General features: G+C 37.6%; 1 protein-coding gene across 2 annotated transcripts in view; it reads left to right on the top strand.

Annotated features, from left to right (window-relative positions):
• The window catches only part of LOC131145529 (DExH-box ATP-dependent RNA helicase DExH14), a 143,214-nt gene that overhangs the window by 70,714 nt on the left and 50,202 nt on the right, over positions 1-22,298 (top strand). For both annotated transcript variants that reach the window (XM_058094669.1, XM_058094670.1), the window contains exons 35-38: positions 9,659-9,749; positions 16,701-16,850; positions 16,933-17,124; positions 17,241-17,306. In XM_058094669.1, coding sequence (XP_057950652.1) covers positions 9,659-9,749; positions 16,701-16,850; positions 16,933-17,124; positions 17,241-17,306 — 499 coding nt within the window. The remainder of the gene's footprint in view (positions 1-9,658; positions 9,750-16,700; positions 16,851-16,932; positions 17,125-17,240; positions 17,307-22,298) is intronic.

Genomic DNA, 22,298 nt, shown 5'->3' on the forward strand with positions numbered 1-22,298 from the left:
CCATGGTCACGGCTTGGCTCGTTAACTTGATGAAGTCAATGATTGGTAAAATATACTTGTCCTTACCCACGGCGAAGGATGTCTGGGACGCCGTTCGTGAAACCTACTATGATGTTGAGAGCTATTCACAAATCTTTGACATCAAATCTCGGTTGTGGTAGATGAGGCAAGGTGATAGGGAAGTCACGGAGTATTTCATGGAGATGACCCATCTCTGGCAGGAACTCGATCTGAGCATTGACGAGGAGTGGGAGTGCTCTGGCGACAACACATGATACTGAAGGAGGCTCGAAAACGAAAGGGTCTTCAAGTTTCTTGCCGGCCTCAACTGAGATCTGGACGACATGAGGGGACGCATCCTTGGCCGGAGACCTCTTCCTTTAATCCGAGAGGTCTTCGCAAAAGTTAGGAGGGAGGAGAGTAGGAGGCGTGTGATGCTGAGGCCCCAAGGTGACTAGGTCGGGCTGGACCTATCCGTATCCACCCCAAATTCAAATGGGAACACTAATGGGCCTGATGTCTCGGCCCTTGTATCAAAAGGCCCAGGGGGATCCAGTCAAAGACCACAAAAAGGTAAATTTTGGTGTGAGCATTGCCGCAAAACAGGTCATTCAAAAGATACTTGCTGGGAGATTCATGGAAAACAGGCAGATTGGAAGCCGAGACAATACCAAAAAAATCGTGGGTACCAAGCTAGCACTGACGGGTCAACTGAAAAATTACAAGAAGAAAAAACCAATAATACCTCCCCAAGTAGTGCATTCAGTCCTGAGCAGTTAGATCAGCTGTATAAAATGATTTCATCAATTCAAACATCTGGTCAGTCGTCCTCTGGTTCCCTGGCTCACCGAGGTAATTATTTGTTAGCCTTAAATACTACATCCTATTACGAATCTCCATGGATAATTGACTTGGGTGCATCTGATCATATGACTGATTCTTATCAATTGTTTTCATCCTACTCACCATATGTTGGGAATTTGAGAGTAAAAATTGCAGATGGCTCTTTCTCACCAGTTAACGGTAAAGGAAGTATTCGCATATCTGACTCTGTAACTTTAAAATCTGTCCTACATGTTCTTGACTCCCAAGTTATCTTGCAACCTGTTATCCATAAGTCAGTTAACAAAAAACTCAAATTGTTCTACTAAATTTGTTTCATCTCATTGTGTTTTTTAGGACCTATCATCGGGGAAGACGATTGGCACTGCTAAGGCATATGACAGACTCTAGTACTTTGAGGAGGCAAGCTTGAGTGAACTATGCAATACTGCAATTTGTGATTTTGCATCTATTTCTAGAGATAGTGAACTTTTGTTATGACATTCAAGGATGAGTCATCCCAATTTTCAATATTTAAAACGTTTGTTTTCTTCTATTTGTTCAAATAAAATGTCTTCTGCGTTTCTATGTGAAGTGTGTGAGCTTGCAAAACACCGCCGTACTTCTTTCCCATCATCCATATACAAACCATCTCACCCATTTACTATGATTCACAGTGATTTGTGGGGTCCCTCACGTTCCCTCAATCGCACCAATGCAAAATGGTTTGTTACTTTTATTAATGACCATACTCGTCTTTGTTGGGTTTACTTGCTGAAAGACAAAATTGAAGTCCGCTCCATTTTCATTAGTTTTCATTCCATGATTCATACATAGTTCCAGACTCATATTCAAATTTTACGTACTGATAATGGTACGGAATATTTTTATACTATTCTTGTAACTTATCTTCCAGAAAAAGAGATTGTTCATCAGAGTTCTTGTGTGGATAGCCGTCAACAAAATAAGGTTGCTAAACGAAAAAATGGACATATACTTGAAGTAGCCCGGGCATTAATGTTCACTACTAGCATGAAAAACTATTTTTGGGGAGATGCCATCTTAATAGCTACACATCTCATTAATTGAATGCCGAGTTGAGTACTTTCCTTTGCCACCCCTCTTCAAAAATTCTAGGAACACTTTCCTACCTCTCGACTCCCTTCCAGTCTCCCGCTAAAAATTTTTGGTTGTACTGCTTTTGTTCATGTTCATGCACACCACTGGGATAAATTGGATCCCCATGCCATTAAATGTGTCTTCCTTGGTTATTCCCCTACCCAAAAAGGCTACAAATGCTATTAGCCTGTCTCAAAAAGGCTGTTTGTTAGTCTTGATGTTACTTTCTTTGAAACCACTCCTTATTTTCCAAAGCCCTCTCTTCAGGGGGAGAAATGGAGTGAAGATTGGTTCTTTGACTTTTTTACTACTAGATCTGCGTCATCTGAACCCGTACTATCTATTGAGCCTCCCATTGCTTCATTCCCTGATCCATCTATCGAGCCTTCCATTGCATCACTTCCTGACCTGCCAAACACAACAGAACACTTAACCTCAGGGGGAGATACAGGAAAGCAAAACAACGTAGACATACTTGTTTACTCAAGAAAGCCGAACACAAAGAACAGGGAGAATCTCTTACCTGAGGCACCAAGAGCGTTGGAACCGGTGATGACTCTGAATAACCACGAGTCCACGCCCAATCCTGATCTGGTAATTGAGCTTTCTTCTAATAATCCTGTACCTGATGATATCAATTTATCTATTGCAATCAGAAAACAAACCAGGTCATGTACTCAATACCCCTGGTCTAAATACATGTCTTATAAAGGCTTGTCTGCAGGATATCGTGCTTTTGTCTCTAACCTTGAGAGGATGAGAATTCCAAAGAACATTCAGGAAGCTCTAGAAATACCTAAATGGAGAGAGGCAGTCATGGAGGAAATGCGGGCCCTAGAAAAAAATGGAACTTGAGAGTTGATAAATTTGCCGAGAGGGAAGAAGCCAGTGGGTTGTAAATGGGTCTTCATAGTGAAATATAAATCTGATGGGACAGTTGAAAGATATAAAACCAGACTTGTTGCAAAAAGATTTACCTAGACTTATGACATTAACTATACGGAGACATTTGCACCAGTGGCAAACTTAAGTTCAGTTCAGGTCCTCTTGTCCTTGGCAGCCAACCTAGATTGGCCACTACAACAACTTGATATTAAGAATGCATTTTTAAATGGCGAGTTAGAAGAAGAAGTATACATGACTATACCACTAGGATTTAGTGGGAAAGGTGAAGAAAACAGAGTGTGTAAACTCAAGATGTCCTTGTATGGACTCAAACAATCTCCCAGAGCATGGTTTGATAGATTTGCAAAAGTAATAAAGAATCAAGGTTATCGACAAGGGAAATCAGATCACACCCTGTTCTTCCAACAGTCTGAAAGAGGTAAGAGAACAATTCTAATAGTATATGTTGATGATATAATCCTTACTGGTGATGAAACAGTAGAGATGGAGAAATTGAAGAAAGTTCTGGCAGCTAAATTTAAAGTTAAAGACTTGGGACAAATGCAGTATTTTTTGGGCATGGAAGTTGCGAGAACGAGAAAAAGAATTAGTGTTTCTCAACGAAATTATGTTACTGATCTCCTAATTGAAATTGACATGCTTAGATGCAAACCCAGCAAAACCCCGATTGAAGCAGTAAAGAAGGTTGAAGACTGTGGAATACCAGTTGAAAAGGAAAGGTATCAGAGATTGGTTGGCAAGTTAATCAACAGATCACATACTAGACCAGATATTGCATTTGCAGTCAGTGTAGTAAGCCAACACATGCATTCACCAAAAGAAGCCCACTTAGATGCCGTGTACAAGATCCTTCGATATCTCAAGGAATCCCCAGGAAGAAGACTCTTCTTCAAGAAATGTGAAAGTAAGGAAGTAGAGCTCTTTACAGATGTAGATTGGGCAGGATTAGTGGAAGATAGAAGTTCCACCACAGGTTATTGCACATTCGTCTGGGGAAATCTGGTAACTTGGAGAAGCAAAAAATAGAATGTAGTGGCTCGTAGTAGTGCTGAAGCTGAATTCCATGTAGTTGCTCAAGGGATATGTGAAGGACTATGGTTACGAAAACTCTTGGAAGAATTACAGGTCCCGGTGAAATTTCCTATCAAACTCTATTATGACAATAAGGCAGCTATCATCATCTCTCTCAATCCAGTTCAACATGATAGGACTAAGCATGTGGAAGTGGATAGACACTTTATCAAAGAAAAAATTGAAGAAGGAATCATCTGTATGACTTATGTACCTACCAAAGAACAAACTGCAGATATCTTTACTAAAGGGTTGGGACAACAGAATTTTGATGATCTCATTAGCAAGTTAGAGATGATTAATATTTATAATCCAACTTGAGGGGGAGTGTTAAAATCCCAAGTATCATTGTAAATAATAAACAAATTAGGAAAGTGGGTAAATGTGGGGGATTTGATATTATTCGGTAAGGGGATTGTTTCCTTGTTTAGAATAGGTGATTGTATTATATAAGATTGGGATGTACATATGAAAAAAATAAAATTCAATGTAATTCAAGGCTTCCGCTTACAGTTCTCAAGGTGGGTCAGGTAGCCATGGTGGAAGAGATGGATGAGGAAGAGGCACTCTTGCAAGTGCACTCATTGTGGATGAGGAGGTCCAATTTTTGAATAGTGTTGGGATCTCCATGGTAAAAGTCCTTGTGTCGCCGGTGCTACCACTACAAAATCCATATATTTAGGCCCAAGTGGGGAGCATCGTACTATATTAATGTCAAAGGAAGATTATTCCAAATTTGAGCAGTATCAGGCATCCCGTAAAGCTTCCATTCCCATTGCATCCCTTGTTTAGACAGGTAAGCACGCAGCTTGCCTGTCATCCAGTGCATCTTGCCGTAGTCCTTGGGTTATAGATTCAGCGTTCACTGATCATATAACAAGTCTACCAAATTTTTTCTTTACTCTCTAGTATCCTTAAAACTTACCTTGTGTTATTCTTGCTGATGGATCCACCACTGCCGTTAAGGGAATAGGGGCTGTAAAACCCACTTCCTCTATTTCTCTCTCTTGCACTCTCTCTTCCCCTCTCGCGAAACGATTCTCACCCCTTCTTGTGCATATGTTTCTATGAAGCCTATTGCTGTAGGATATGCTGAATCGAATGATACAAATCTGCGCTTCGACAAAGTCAGGGGGGGCTCTTATTTGCTCATGGTTGAGAATAATGTCATTGAAAACATGTGGGTTAGGTTTTTGTGGGAGGCTGCATCTTGGTTCATTGATAGATTTTCAGTTTCAGTCGGATGGAAAGGGGATTTCGATGTATGCGCAAGGATGTCACGCAGTATTGGTTATCGGCTAAGCGGATGAAGGTGGGAAAGTTTTTCACGTTAGGGGTGGGGTGGGGTGGGAGGTGAGAAATTTTCAGTGTTTATTCTTGCTGGCGCAAAAGGCGATAGGCGGTGACACTTCACGAGTGATTTTGTGAGTTGGCTAAGGAATTCCAGAAGGATCTTGGTGGTGTAGCTGCAGATGCTTCTTCATCCCCCAGATTGTGGAATCAGGTGGTGCTGGAAAACAAAAAACAAAAAAGGTGTGGGTTGTGGAAGCCAAGATATTTCTAGAAATTAGGGTGTGGAGGTTGGAAGAGAAAAGTTTTGCTGTGGTGTGCTACAGCAGAAAGATTGTCGAATTTCAAAGACAACTAACAACACTAATTGACTTGAATTAGCTGATTCAAATGAAAAGGAAGCAAAGGTTCTGGCAGGAGCTGCACTTCTCTTTGGGGCAGCTAGGGCTACTTTTGGGGAGGAGATTGTGAAGAGGAGTGGGCCAGTTGGCTTTTTTGTGTTGGACCTGGCCCAAATAATTGAAAAAAGGAGGTATTCTCTTGTCTAAATTGGGCCACTTATTTGAGCAGGCCCAATGTTTAGGTAAGCTTAATGTGGGCCATAGTATGGAGTTTAAGGTCGTGTGTCATATTTTGGGCTCCATTTAGAAGGAAGAAGGTGATTTGGTGGTTCCTTGCTGAACCACAATAATGGGCAGAACCAAACTACCATTACTAGTACTTAGGAATGCATAGTTGGAATGAGGACTCTATACCTTTTGATAATGGACTCCTTTGATAGTCTCCAGCTCTCTAGGTTACAGTTGAACTAAACAAGCTTTGGAACAAACCCAAAATTTTACTAGGTTAGTTTCAAAACAAGATTCTGGTGTTAAAGATGAGACCGAATCAAACGACCATTACTAGTACTTAGAAATAAGGTTTATGCTCGTTGGAAGGTGGCTTGTATGGGTGCCGAGATAAGAAAGGCATTTGATGATAAGTTAGAAAATTCTAGTGAGTTAGTGGCAAAGATATTGAGGAGGGATTGTGAAGAGAGTTTACTATAGTGGAACACTTATGCAAAGGAGGAGGTTGGGGGTAGCAATGGGGCAAGTAAAGGAAAGGTGGTAAAGAGAATGAGGGGAATTTGCAGATTCAGAGAGTGACGATATTAGTTAGTTCGAATGTGGTTGGGGGTTGTTGTTGGATGAGATTCAAGAACAATATAGGTATGTTTATGATTCTTGTGACGAAATAGGGGCTTTGTCTTACGTTTATCCTTCCCCGTTGGAAGGTTTGGAGGGAGTGTTTATTTTTGAAAATGATGGGCTGGTTAAGAGTTTACAGCATAGGGATGGAATTTTTCCTACACTTGTGGATTAGATTCCTAAGAAGAAGTTAGAAGCTTGAGGTATTTTGGATAAAATGGATTTAAAGTTGATTAAGTTTGGAGGAAATGAATTACGATTGGATGGTGGCAGAAGTTGAAGGATGAAGGGTTTAAGGGAATTAGTGCATTTGAAGAGCTCGGTAAATTATGATGGAAGGGGTTTGAAAAGGGGTTTCCTTGGTTAATGTTGTCTAGTTTTATTTTGTGATTTTGTGTGTTCTTTTTTTTTTTTTTCATTTTTTCTTTTTCCTTTTATGGTCTTTTGTTGTTGTTTGGTGGACTCCTTGCCCCTGCACGTTGTGGCTTCTCTTCTTTCAATCTAATGGAGCTTCATTTATTGTGATAACTATCGTGGATTTAAACTTATGAGTCAATTTTTTTTTCCCATGCTTGGGAGATTAACCATAAAATCTATTATCTTTTAAGAAGGTTTATGGAAACATTTTGGGAAAATAAGAGGAACTGCAAATGGTTTTTATTGACCTAGAAAAACCTATAATAGAGTACCTAGGGAAGTTTTTTGGTGGGTTTTAGAAAAGGAGTATGCAGTAGATATACTGATGTCATTTAGGATTTGTGTGATTGAGTAATGACTTTCATTAGGACTGTATGAAGAGAGTATAAAATTTCCAATCATAATAGGTGTATCAAGGTTCTACTTTGGCCCTTCTCTTTTCGCTTTAGTCATTGATGAACTCATTAGGAAGATATCCTAAATGAGTTCTCATGGTGTTTGTTGATTGTAGATGAAGTTGTTTTGATTAATGAGGGTAGTGGAGTAGAATTTATGTTAGAACTATGGTGAAAAATTTTTGAATCGAAAGGTTTTAGGATAAGTAGAAATATGACAGAATATATAAAGTGTAATTTCAGCCATGTAAGGTGAATATTGGAGATATGATTAAACTTAATGAAGAAATTAATGGCACTAGTAGATTTTGATACCTTGGATCTATTATACCTTGGAGGATTGCTTCGGATGTGCTGCATGATCATAGAATACCCTTAAAATTAAAAGGAAAGTTATGTAGAATGGTTATAAGACCAGCCATGCTCTCTGGATTGGAATGTTGGACTACTAAGAAACAATATATCGAAAAAGTAGAAGTTGCTAAAATGCAAATGCTAAGGTGGATAATTGGTATAACCTTAAAGGATAAATTAAGGAATGAACATATTCGCAATAAGTTAGTCATAGCACCAATAGAATATAAGATGAGGAAGGGATGACTTAGAGGAATTAGCTAGTTATCATTACTAAGAGTAGAAGGGGTAAGGGTAACCCCTAAAATAACATGGAATGAGATAGTGAGGAAGGATTTAATAGCTCTTAAGCTAGCTAAGGAAAATGCCCTCAATTGTGTGAACTGGTGGAAAATGATTCATGTAGCCAACCCCACCTAGTGGGACTTTAATGCTTGTTGTTGTTGTTATTACACAATAACAATTTTAAACAAGCGTTAGGTTAGGATGCAAAATTTATCACTCAGACACAAACAGATGCACAAACACAAGTAGATTAGATTTTTTAGTGCTACAATCCACTTGACCTATGTCAATACCCCAAGTTACTATCTTGGTTATTCCACTCTATCTAATAGCTTACGACATGTGCCCCTTGACACATAGACAACCTTGTTCGAATTACAGTGGGTGATAAACCCAACTTCGACTATCAAAGTCAACAATCTCCTTTGGGAATACTAACCCAATTTTAGCTATAAGGTAATCAATAGATGACAATAGTCCATGGGTCACTATCCAATTTTCACAACAAATATATGAAAATAAAGTTACAATGAATGACGCAACATGTATCTCTCAGGCTTCTCTCCTAAGTCGACTCGAAAAATGAATTTAGTTAGAGTTCAGTTGAGTAGTGAAAGTTTTGAATTTCATGGCTATTGAGGAGATGAGTAAAATTAGAAAGCAAAGCATTATAATTCTTATCAATCAAATGTTTAGCCTTCACAAGGGACAAGGCTTTACACGACCTCTATTGCTTTTGAACTTTCTAGGTGAAACTAATATGATCCCACTTTCTATTGTATAGTCTCTAAGCATGATGAGTGTGTCTCATGACTTGTTTTATGCTTGTATAATGTGCGTCTATGTCTTTCAAAAGAGGTTCCACCATGCTTAATTTATAGAATTGCTTCCAATGACTACAAACATGAGAACGTCCGAGGGGAGAAGTGAACAATTGTAGGTCAATAATGATACAAAATCACTCAAGAATAAACCGAAAGATTTCAAGACAAAGTTTCCATTTAGCATCGAGTAAGAAGAATGCTAAACTAGGAGATAATTGTGCCATATGAAGAGATATCTAGAAAATTAGTAGGGAATATTTAGAATTTCTCCAATAGAAATCATGATTTGTTTTGTTTAGATTGATCAAGAAAATCTCAGCTTAGTTGATTTCCTAAATATTTGTTTTATTTAGAAAATAGTGGGATCCACATAAAAATTAATTATAATAAACATGAGGAAATAATAATCCAGCAATATGTGTGAGATCATAGCAAGATGATTTGTGTTTGAAAAAAAAAAAAAATGTAGAAAATTTCCGAACATAGAATTATCTGCAAGGCATAAGACGTCTTAAGAGTCATCTCATGGCATGAAATTTCCAATTCCTGCATTTGTTCAGCAAGATAAGCTGAGTATATGAAATTGATCAAGTAGATTTATAAATTCTGTCAAAACTCTAAACATTTGAAAAATATTGAAATCAAATAAACACACACACATAACTCGTATTTCAATAGCAACAATTACTTTTCTTCTTTTCTACTAAGCAAGATCATCAGAATTCTTCATTATGAACTTATTTGCTGGGCCAATCCAGAATTAAGTAGTTTGTGAAACCACAAAATTTTATTCTCTTGCATTGTTTCGAGTATAGTTTGATTGTGTAATCACTGATCTGCTAGAAAGTTGCTAACATATATTGGGGATCATTAGGCCGTTGCCATGATTTGAGCTTCATATTAATTTCATTTGAAAAACTTTTCTTGGTTTATTTTATAAGCTCTTGCATACAATAACTTTTGTATGCCTTTTCTCATTATTTAGAGATTTGGCTGATTGGTTGGGTGTTGGGGATGGTGGACTCTTCAATTTCAAACCTAGTGTGAGGCCTGTGCCTCTTGAGGTTCATATCCAGGCAAGTTGATGGAATGCTTCTTTTGGATTATAGCCCTTCTAACAGAAGTTTCCCTGCATATATCTTGATGTTATTTTTTTCAGATTTTATTGTGTAGTCTTATGATAGTGGAATCACCAAGAATTTGGGGCAAAATGCTCGTATAATGTATACTATATTCTTGAGAATATGAATTTGTTGAAGTATTTGGTGACTTGAAAGACCTAATCACAATGATATATCTCTTCTTCTGTTTATAATATATGTCAACTACATATCAATGGCCATAATACCCTTCCTAACTCTAACTTATTAACATAACACTAACACACTAATAATGCTAAATGACCAAAATAATCATTAATTCTCCCCCTTAAGCTAAAAAATTGATATCATATGCTCCTTGCTTGTTATAGATGAATTCAGGATGAAAACCTGCCAAAGCTTTAGCAAACAAGTTGACAAACTGCACATAAGTTGTTGTAATGAGTTCCTGCACAAGTTTCTCCCAAACAAGATGGCTATTAACTTCAATGTGCTTTGTCCGCTCATGAAAGATTGGGTTGGAAGCAATATGAATAGCAGCTTGATTTTCATACATCAAGTCCATAGACAGAGAATGTGGAAAATGTAGTTCTTCTAACATGTTCTTGAACCAAACAAGTTTAGATGTAGTGCGAGCCGTGGTTCTTATACTATGACTTAGCACTTGACCTGGTTACCACAGTTTGTTTCTTACTCTTCCAAGAGCCAAATTACGGTCAACAAAGATATAGTATCTCATTGTGGATCTTGTGTCTGAAAGTGACACGACCCAATCTACATATACGTATCCCTAAATATAAATGTAACTCTGCTCTCAACATAAGTGACCTCTCCCAGGTACACATTTGAGATATCTCAGTATGTGAATTACCGCATCCCAATGGACTGTCCTTAGATAATCCAAAAATTGACTCAGAACACTTGTTGCAAAAGATATATTCTTGCACCAACATGCTGTTAGGATCCATGGGTGTATCAATGGGCTTGGATCCTAATAGCCTAGTCTCTTCCAAAAGATCAAGCACATACTTCCTTTGTGATGAAATGACTCCTATACAAGATCTAGATACTTCTATGCCTAAGAAATACTTCAATGGTCTCAAATCTTTGGTTTGAAATTTAGAATGTAAAAGATGTTTTAGGCCCTGAGTACCTTGATCAGGTAATCACAATGTCATCCATATATACAATAAGTAGAATCTTGTTGAATGAAGTATGTTGATAAAACACAGAGTGATCTATTGCACACCATTGAAGGACAAACTGAATTACTACAGTAGTGAATTGACCACACCATGCTCTGGTAGACTGTTTTAAACCATACAATGACTTGTTGAGCTGACATACTAAGCCTAACTCCCCTTGAGCAAGATATCCAGATGGTTGCTCCATATAGATTTCCGGCGCAAGATCACCATGTAGGAAGGCATTCATTGCTAACTAATGCAGAGGCATAGAACCGTTAGGGTTGACTTTCATAGTATTTATCCTGCAACAACCAACCATAGGTTTATCAAGAGGAAGAGATACTAATTTTCAAGTCCCATTTTCCTATAGCGCACTCATCTCTTCAATCATTACATTCATCCCCCTAGAGTTGGGCTAAGGCTTCGAAAATAGATTTAGGAAGAGCAATAGGAGGATAACAAATAGTCATAGGAAACAAAGCTGAATATGAGATGCGTACATATGTGTTTACCTTTTTGGTAAGCAATTGAAAGGGTCAACATCATGGGAAATATGATATTTAGACGAGGAAACCAAAGGTGTAGCAGTAGAAGCGGGAGCGGATTGTCTTCCCTTGACATTATGCCATGAATACACTTGAAAATTGATAGCACGAGGATCTAACTTATCCAATCAGGGGGGTTAGCTGATGAGCAAAGGGCACACACCTGAATGTACGAGGAGGTGAAGAGAACATAGGATAATTAGAGAAAAGAATGGAGTAATTAATTTTACCACCAAGAAAAGAGGATGGCGTTTTATTGAATGGTATTTTGTGGCCACAACACCATTCCAAAACACTTTAGAAACATGCATTTAATAATAGGGACGAGTGACTTCAAGGATATGTTTATTTTCCTCTTTGCAACCCCATTTTGTTGAGCGTGGGCACAAAATGACTAATGAACAATATTAGATTGACTCATATAAGTAATGAATTAGTTGTTGAAGTAGTCTTTTAGCATTACCACTCCAAAGCATCTTAGCAAGAAAATCAAATTGAGTCTTTTATCTAAGAATAAAATGCACAAAAGATGTGAAGTAATTCAATGATATTTTATTAAATAGAGCCAGTTCATCCTTGAATAATCATCACAAAGGCTACAAAGTATTAGAAACCCAACTTAGACACAACCCGACTAGTAGTCCAAACATCATAATAGACTAACATAAAAGGGCTTGCTGCCTATTTATTGACTTGGGAAGCAGAAGGAACGCAGAGATGCTTTCCCAAGTGATAAGACGTACACTCAAGACTGGACACTAGATTCGAAGTCGGAACTAGTAGTTTTAATTTTTCAATAAGGATGACTAAGGGGATAATGGATTTGGAGCAATGTAGCTGCAGCAATGCAGGCGGTAGAAGGAGATAGCGTCTCAAAGTCGTAAAGTCCATCAGCTTTACACCCTTTTCCAATCTCTTCAAATCCTAAATGACAACAAAATTAGGAAAAAAATGTTACTGAACAATTCATGGATTTGGTGATCTTGCTAACTATTATAATAATGAAAAGGAATTTTGGGATATACAAAATTGAAGGAAGAGAAATAGAGGAAGTGGGATTTATAGTCCTTATTCCAATAAAGGTAGTGGTGGACATATCAGCAAGAGAACATGATATAAGTTTTTAATATTGGAGAGTCACTAAGAAATCAGTGGCAGTTAAATCTATAACCCAAGGACTAGGATGAGAAGTATTGGATGACAAACAAGCTATGGGGTTACCTGTCACAGCTGGAGATGCAATGGGATGGGAAGCTTGCTAGGATGCTTGATGCTATTGTAATTTGGAATATTCTTCCTTTGACATAGATACAACATGTTGCTCCTCACTTGGGATAGAAGGTGTGGAATTTTTGGTGGTTGTATTGGTGGCACAAGGAGGTTTTCCATGGAGATCCCAACATTGCACAACAAAACATTGAGTGCACTTGCTAAGAGGGCCTCTTACCTTGCCCATATTTTCCACCATGACCACTTGTGGTTGCTTGTTTGAAAATTGGAATCACCTTACATAATGAAAGAAAACCTCTTAGAGATAGCGGTTAAAACACTAGATGCAAGGGCTAGGGAATGTGTGCTAGTTGAAGCACAACGTACACGAAAATAAACATCAGACAAGGATGGCAACTCTTGAGTTCCAAGAATCTAGGACTAGACTGCCTCCTTGGGTTTCAAACCTACAAGAAACTGAAGAGTTGTCATCTGCTCCCTCCACTTTTGTATCTTGTGAATATCGGTGGTTATGGGTTACGCAATGTTAAGCTCCTTCTAGATACACTTCATCTCTGCAAAATACTTTTTGACACTCCTATCTCCCTGTTGTAACTAAAAGTACTCTAGGGATATAGATTGTACATACGTGTAATGTTACTGGAATACAAGAGCGTAATATAATCCTAAATCTTTTTACATACCTCCAGATGCATGCACATTCATGGAATTTGGTGTTTCATTGAGTTCTATAATAAGTGTCAACGCGTTCCAAAGGCTCACCCCTATCGAGGGTGGCCTGTCGAACTGCCTCAACATAGATGGTGAGCTCAAATTGTGAAATTGGTATTTGGGGATGAGATGTGGGTAAAAAATATGTCAACGGTGTTGCTGCTAGCCTACTTTGTCCTAGGTGATATTAGAACACCTATTTAATTACTACCAATTAATTTGGTCGTCTAGCTACCCCTAAGGTCCAAATAACGGATGGTCAAAGTTCTACGAACCTAAGTTCCAACTTTAGGAGTACATTTATGCGTGGGGATGGTACTAGCACCTCATACGCACCCATTCTACCAACGACATCTACTAAGCTTCATATAATCACTAATTCATCGTCATTGTCCTTCATTTTATTAAGATTACCTTACCATTAAATATTGTTCCACCTTGCATTCCCATGGTATTCCCATTTAGAGTTCAAGACTTCCCTCACCTCAAGAAAACCAACAGGGAGTGCTATTGTGCCCCCCGTATGGCATCCACCATTAGATTCATTAATTAGTGTTTAGGTTTTTTAGATTTTCAAACATCACCATTCCCACATTTTAATAATGATTCGGCCGTTGTTTCACAGAATAAACTCAATTGCATCATAGTAAAACGACATCATATATCATTGAGACAATATACAATTCGAATTAACATGAGCATAAACAAATCAGACAAGGATGGCTTTACATCAATTGTATTCAGACTCAATTATGCCTCTCAACATTCATAATAAAAATTGCACACAAAGGCATTGGATGCATTAAGATTTGTACTTTTCACGTATTTGATTATTATACTCAAATTAAGATGCAAACATGATCCAAACATTTTGAAAATTTTAATTTTGGTATTTTTCATGAATTTTCTGTGATTTTTATGATTTTTTGACAATTTATAAGGGCTAAAAATGAAGGAAAATACAAAAAAATACAATAAAAAAATATAAAATGGGCGAAAAAGTACCCTTAAAAAACCTAATCTTGGGGGTGTATCCCCTAAAAAGGTGATACAATAAACTAAGTGAAAACTTGAAGAAAACTGATTTTTTAAATTAACAGCCAAATTAAAGGAAAATAAAAATATTAAATAAATAAATTAGAAAACGAGTCCTAAAATAAAAAAAAAGAAGAATTTTATTCCCTGGCTGTTCCCTATTTATTTTTATATTTTTTTTGCAATTAAAAAACATTTTTTGCATAAATTGGTGAAAAATAATTCATGTAGTCAACCCCACGTAGTGGGACTTAAGGCTTGGTTTTGGTGGTGTTGATGCAATTTAAAAACATTTTTTATTGATTTTTTAAACTTAAAACAAATTTATCAAATTAAATAAATAATAAAAAAAATAGGCTGGCCCGATCCACCTGTTTGCACGTCAACTCGGTTTGATTGGATTAAATCGCGCATGTATGTGTGGCACGTGCAAGCGCCTGGGGGGGTGGCTTTCTTCTTTGATTGTCTTCTCTGGTGACTCGTCGGAGAGACATTGGAACCCTATCTTCGTTTGAACCTTTTTCTAGCCTTTTTGACTGCGAAAAAAATGTTGTCACCTCCTGAAGCCCCCGTGATTCCTCTCTGGCCTTCAGATCCTGAAATCTGCAAAAAACAGAAAGAAAAAAAAGGAAAAAAAAAGGGCAATTAGAAGCATGGCCAGCCGTCGTGGTTTTAAATAAAGGCCGCGACCGTTACGTAACGGTTTTTTGGGTTAGCGATACTGTTAAACACCTCGGAATCGGTGGGAAGAAAAATCACGGCCGTAGCGACCATTACGGACCGCGACCGTTACGTAACCGCTAGATGACTGTTACACCAAAAAATTATTTTATTTTTTTCTTCTCACTTTTTCCCTCTCTTTCATATATCATTCTCAGTATACCTAGTGGCAAGAGGAGGAAAAGATTATAATGAGGATGACAGTGATACTTAATTTACTATTTCTTTAAATACTCACAATAGATGCATTAATTAAAAATTTGAAAATACTAACTTGTTTGGAAAATATTTTATTTTGATAATATTAGTAATGTGATATTTATGTTCTATATTTTTCAACTTCGACCTTCTTTCTTTTCTAGCTATTTTATGTTAGTATTATTCGTATGTCTTATGTGTTTAATAGATTAATGGAGTGTATATTGTATTTTGTTTTATTAATTAATCTAGTACACATAAGAATTTATCACAGATAAGAACAATGAGAATTATAAATACGCACACACAAGTAATATTTCTATCAATGGTGGTTTAGAACAAATGTAAACTTGTTGCCCTTACCAAATAGCTCAGTTACACGAACTAAAGGATCCAAAATACACAAACTCTTTCTAAGAAGGGCTAAAAGCTTAAAACATGCAAGTACGCTAACATGCACAAGTTTGTGCGTGCTTCAAAAAAATTCACGGCCATTACACCCGCTTCCCGTTATGTAAGATCTGCTACTCCCACTTCTTGTTACACCAGTTACCGTTACGTTAAGCTACCCGCTACCGCGATTTAAAACCATGCCAGCCGTTGCTGGCGATAATGGCTACGGCCAGATTCCTAGCCTTCTAGGGTGTTTTCTTACATGTCAAGTGTCCCATTTGGGTCCTCTAACCCTCCAAAGGCTACCTAGACCCTCAGAAGACCTCTTTGCAAGCCTGAAACCTTCAAACTCTATCTATCCCGATGCTTCTCTCTCACTCTCTCTCCTGCTCTATCTCTGTTCACTCTCCAGGTTTCTCACTCTTTTCTCTGTTTTTCTTGTTGTTTTAGACTTTTTATAGTCTCAGCCTATTCTCATGACATAAAAAACTAAGCTTTGGATCGATTTTATTCATCTTTCTATGTGAATGAATATGTAATACAAATGAATATGTTTAATACGATTATTTTGTTACATGTATTGCACATTATACACTACATGTTGATAGTATTTACAATATTTTATTTAAAAATCTTGCATTAATATGTATATTAACAGTTTGTAAAGTTCAGTAAAAGAATTCTTTCCATCATTTTTAAAAATTGAAATCAAAATTGACATTGACATCAAAATTTTCATACGTTTAAGGCCTCAAAATTTTGGTTGAAGTCAATATTTAAAACATTTATGGTAATGATTACTAATAAATGAATTCCTTCCATCTTGTTCTGTTTATAATTAAAGCGGATGAGAATGTAATGTTTAATATATTATTTCATCTAAATAGCTTTTAACTTCTAATGAACAGGGATACCCTGGAAAATTTTACTGCCCAAGGATGAATAGCATGAACAAACCAGCATATGCTGCCATATGCACGCATTCACCTACAAAACCAGTTCTTATATTTGTTTCATCTCGTCGTCAGACCAGGCTTACTGCCCTTGACCTTATTCAGGTGAGATCCAAAACCATGCTGGGAATATAGTTTGTTATATTGTTTGCATTATTTACCCATTGTTTTGTTTTTATAATTGAAGTTTGCAGCTTCAGATGAGCATCCCAGGCAATTTTTGAGTATGCCTGAAGAAGCTATACAGATGGTTCTTTCTCAGGTGACTGATCTGAACCTGAGGCATACATTACAATTTGGCATTGGTTTACACCATGCAGGACTCAATGACAAAGATAGATCTCTTGTTGAGGAACTTTTTGGAAACAACAAGATTCAGGTGCTTTTCTATAACCTGAACTAGCCTTTCTTACCTGGCAATGTCAAATCTTTAAAATGGGGTAAAGAAGAAAAAAGTCTCTTTTTTTGACCATGCATTCAACGTACCAATGGCAGGTTTTGGTTTGTACTAGCACGCTAGCTTGGGGTGTAAACCTTCCCGCACATTTGGTTATTATCAAGGTATGACAAAGTTGTTGATGTTATGCTTTCCATTTACTCCTTGTGTAATGAATATTTTTTTTGGGCAGGAATAGGTGCTATTTGGATATTTGAGTCTTCTTCCATGCAGGTTCCTAGTGTCATGGATGCTTCAATAGAAAAGTTCAAACCTTATAATAGAGATTAGAATAAAAAATTTCAGCATTTTATGATATCAATTGGAAAAGATTATTGTTGGAATAGTCTTTTCTACTTACAGGGCCATAAATATACAAAATTCACTGTGTTCTTCATTAGCCATTCTTAAGCACCGGTATCCATTGAGCCATCCTGATCCTGCAAGCGAGCCTACTCTGATGATGAATTTTTAAATTTTTTAAGAAAACTTTTGGTGCTTTTGTTTCTTGAGAGATAGAAGAAAAGTATAATAATAATTGTGAGATGCTGCTGTTTTCATTGAACTGTGTGTTTCAATGGAAACGACAGTGCATTATCTATGTGTGCCTTCACTTAAGAAGGGTACATACATGTGTGCATGTGATCTTTGTATATGGTAAATTAGTTTTTTCTGTTTTTTTTTTTCCTAATTGAATACACATGGACACGCACATGCAGGCATGAATTTGCACATCCACACACGCACACATGTATAATTAATTTTTTAGAAGAAACCAACAATCATCATAATAATGCAGTAATGTTGTCATTAAAAAAAAAAGTATCATTTGAAAGATGATACACAATATCAGTCATCAGTTTTTTTTGTTGGCGTTTTGTGAGAGTAAGCATGCTTTGTTGAAAAGCTCCAGATTCATAAGCCAACATGAAGAGAGGAACAACAATGCTCTCATAGTAGCAAGGTAGAACCAAACAATTCACTCTGTTTTCTGGCTATGTTGGTGCTTACGTACCCAGTATGTTCAAATGAAAATTTATGATAGCCATATTAGGATTTTATACAGTTTTCTTCTATGCTCATTTCATTTACTATCTTTACAACATTTCCACAATTTCCATGGTGCTTTTGAGACATTTTGTTGTTATTTTGATTCTGTTAATACTGAAACAGTGCAGTGGACCTGAATTCCTGGGCTGAGCTCTGGGCTAAAGAGAAGCGCCTCACTGTTCACTGAAAAGGACGAGAAATGGAGAAGAAACTTTAATTTCTCCTCTAGAGAGGAACAGATTTGGTTGATTCATTGCATGACCGGAAATCAACTCAAGTGCATGGATATCCATTGCCGTCCCAGGGATTTTTGCTTAAAAGGGTGGACCAATGCCTCAAACACCATGAAACTTGGTCAAGGGTTCCACCCAACTTCCAGCCAATAACCACTGGATGGAGGTTCGATACAATTAGCCACCACCGCTCAAAAGGAATAAGTTGGAGAAAGATCTGGAGGTGGCTGGTTCCTGGTTCGTGCCCCCAGTGCAGCCAATGCATATGTTTCTCTAGTGTCTTGTCCATTGCATAATGAAGTAACAAAGATAATCAATCTCATGGAGAAGTTGACTGAACACACGAGCTCACTGGGCAAGTGTGGTGGAACAAGGTCTGGTTGGTTGCAGACGGTTGTTCAGAAAAATATTCAAATTTGAAGGAAGCAGGCCAATCATTTCTAAGCCCACAATCTTTAGTAGCTAAGGAGATCTCAACGGGACATGAACTGGCTTCTAATTTCCCCTCAGGCGCAAAACCAAGCCCTACCTGTTTCTCTAAAGCTAAGGGACTAGAAAATCTGGAAGTCCCAACCTGCCTTCTGACCCTTCAACTGGGGTCACTGGATGTTTGACAAGCCCTTCTCCGGACTCTTACCAAGATGCAGAGACAGAAAAGACTTCAGACTAGGAAGTTGAGCAAGGTAGGATCTAAGAGGAATTGATCCGGGAGAAGAAACCTCTGCATTTGACCTGCCAGGATAATATCAATGATTCAACAAAGAACTTAGGAAGAAGTGTGTTGCTCAGGAAGGTCCAGAAATTTCTCCCAAAAACTCAGATCAGCCTTTTCTCTCCAAGCCATTTTCTGAATTAAGGATAAGACTATGTTAGATGCAACCCTGTGGACATTGAGTCACTAGAGCTTTAGGAGCTATGAGGTCTGGGAAGAAACAGTGAAAACTTCAAGGAATAGGTATCCAATAGGGTCCTCCAGAAAGTGAAAATGGTTAATAAAGGTGTTTGGGGTACTTTTAATGGCTTTGAGGGAAGTATAAAAAAAAGTGTATAAAAGAAAACAGTCATAGAAGGAGCATGTGCAGCAACAAGAAAAAAGAGACAAACAGGGAACTGAAAGGAGCGTTGGAGTTGTCTCTTAATTATGAAGGAAACAGGAGAATATTAGCGTCCAAGGAGTCAGGATGCAGCAGGGATTATTATCCGACTTTATGATGATGCTGCTAATATCTTGAAATGTTAGAGGATTAGATGAGAAGTTTAAAGCGCCTGTATTGAATGGTTCTTAAAGATTGCAAAGGGTATACATGCTGGGAACTAAAATGGAATCTATTGATGCTGCAGTATTTGGGGAATATAAACTGCAATTCGGTCAACCTTTTAGCTGTAGGAAGCTGTAGACTTCTAGTGGTTCTTTGGAGAGAGGATGCGGTGGAATTGATTGTGTACGCAATTGAAAACTTTCCCATATCCTGTTTATTTTGCAATGTGGATGACAATTTTACTTGACTTTTTTATGTAGTCTAGGTTCCTCTAGACAACTTTTGTGGATAGAACTTTTTGAAACTAGAGTTAATGGGATACTCCTTGAGTTATTGAATAAGTGGGAATGACTTCAACATGGTGCTTTTCCCTTGTGAAAGAAATGGTGGAAACTTGTGCTTTTACCTTGTGAAAAAGAAACGGTGGAACCTTAATGAATCTAGTTTGAAGGAAGTCTTGAATTTTTTAAACATGAATGCCTTTATTCATCCACTTCTTGCCATACCTGGTCTAACTCATGAGAGTCTCCCTATTCACCAAAATTAGTTCCTAATTCAACATGATGGGAACAAAACTTTTCCCATCCAAAATCTTCTCTAATGACCTCTTTCACCCAAAATCTACTCTTAAGGCCTATCTCTGATTTTATTCCTATCTTGTTGGAAACATGAGGAAAAAGTTGTGGCCTAACTCCTGTTCATTACAAAAATGTGGTTCAAACATGAAGGCTTTAGAGTAGTGGTCTAATTTTCATTTTGAAGGCTATGCAAGCTATGTTATCACTGGCTAAGCACTTCGCATTGTGTGCTGGGTCGTGCAGCACTAGTCATAGCATGAAAAGTTTCTTTTCTTTTCTTAATTGATACACAATTTAAACCAGATGAAAGAATTGATAGATAAAGTGTCTTTGTCCCTTGTCCTTGAGCCTAATTTTGATACAGTGGACTTTGTTGATATTCTATCAATAAAAAAAAAGGGGGGGGGGGGTTATTGATGAAGTTGTAGATTTTTCTGTGGTTAGTTTGAACTCTCCCAAATCTTAAAAAGGTATTCTTCCCCTTCCTATTTAAGCTGTTATTTCTTCTAAAACTTTATGCCATAGGCCCTTCTAGGGGTTATCGCTTCTAGTATTGGCTTGGGGGGGTAGTGAGAGAGACATTTCAGATCCAAATAAACTCCTTGAGGACTTGGGTTTGAAACTATCTAATCTAGTAGGGATCGAGGTGAAATTGCCAGTCAGTACTTGAACTAATGAGTAGATAAAAAAAGAAGCAGAATGAACTTAAGAATCTGGTTTCTTTTATTAACTATGGGGGAGGGAAGGGAGTTGGGAAGGGGAGGTAAACGAGTGAAATTATGAAAATTATTAGCTGGAATGTTAAAGGGCTAGGAGATTTTAGAAAGAGGGAGAATAATAAAAGAGGTCATTTTTATATATTCCCCTAATATGGTTTTGATTCAGGAGATCAAACTTGAGAATGTTGATTGGGGGGGGGGGGGTTGTTATAGTGATTTGGGAAGGTCGCAATAAGGATTGGGCCTTCGTACCTTCTCAAGGGTCAGTGGGTGGTATTTTGGTGATGTGGGATACTCACTTTATTGTTAAAGTGGATAGTCTCATAAGTTTCAGTTTCTTCTCTCTTTTCGTTTTAGCATATGTGAGAGGCCAAGGTCATTGGTGGATTTCGTTGGTGTATGGTCCTTCTGGACCAACCCTTAGGAGCTCTTTTTGGGATGTGCTTGGTTATGTGTACGGCTTTTGTGCTCCTAATTGGATTGTGGGAAGTGATTTTAATACAGTGAGGTTCCCCGAGAGAAGAAAGGAGGTGATAGAGTTATTGCTACTATGTTGATTTTTGACTCCTTTTTTAGGGCGTGTGGTTTAAGAGACCTTCCTTTTGATAATGCTGATTTTATGTGGGGCAAGAGCAATGGTGAGTAGGCTTGATAGATTCCTTTTCTGTATGGAGTGGGAGGACGCATTCCCTAATCTCTCTCAATCTATTTCACCTAGGCCCACTACCACTTTCCCATCTTGTTGGAATCGAGGAAGGTTACTTGGGTACCTACTTCTTTTAAGTTTGAAAATATGTCGTTGGATCACAATTTATTTCAGCCCTTAGTTAAGAATTGTTGGAATGAGGATGTGGAGAGGGGTTGTGAACGCTTTAGATTCATGAAAAAACTTATAAGGTTAAAAGAGAATTTGAAAGAATGGAATAGGTAGGTGCTTGGAGACTTAAGGTTAAGAAAGGCTAGTATCTTAGGAGAGTTGGTTGAGTGAGATAGGGAGGAAGAAGTTAATACTCTATTAGGGGAGGAAGAGATAAGCAGAGTTTCTTTGAAGAATGAATTGGAAGAGGTGATTTTCAAGGAAATGAGAAGTTGGAGGCAGAAGACGAAGCTTAAATGAATCAAAGATGGTTATTGTAATTCTATATTTTTTTTCATAGGATAGCTATAGGGAAAATGAGGAAGAATTTGATCAGGGAATTAGAAGTGGTTAGGGGGTCATTATAACCAATCAGAGTCAATTTGCTGCTGAAATCATTGAGTTTTATTCTACTTTGTATT

The sequence above is a fragment of the Malania oleifera genome, chromosome 13 (assembly GCF_029873635.1).
Source record: "Malania oleifera isolate guangnan ecotype guangnan chromosome 13, ASM2987363v1, whole genome shotgun sequence".
NCBI lineage: Eukaryota > Viridiplantae > Streptophyta > Magnoliopsida > Santalales > Ximeniaceae > Malania > Malania oleifera.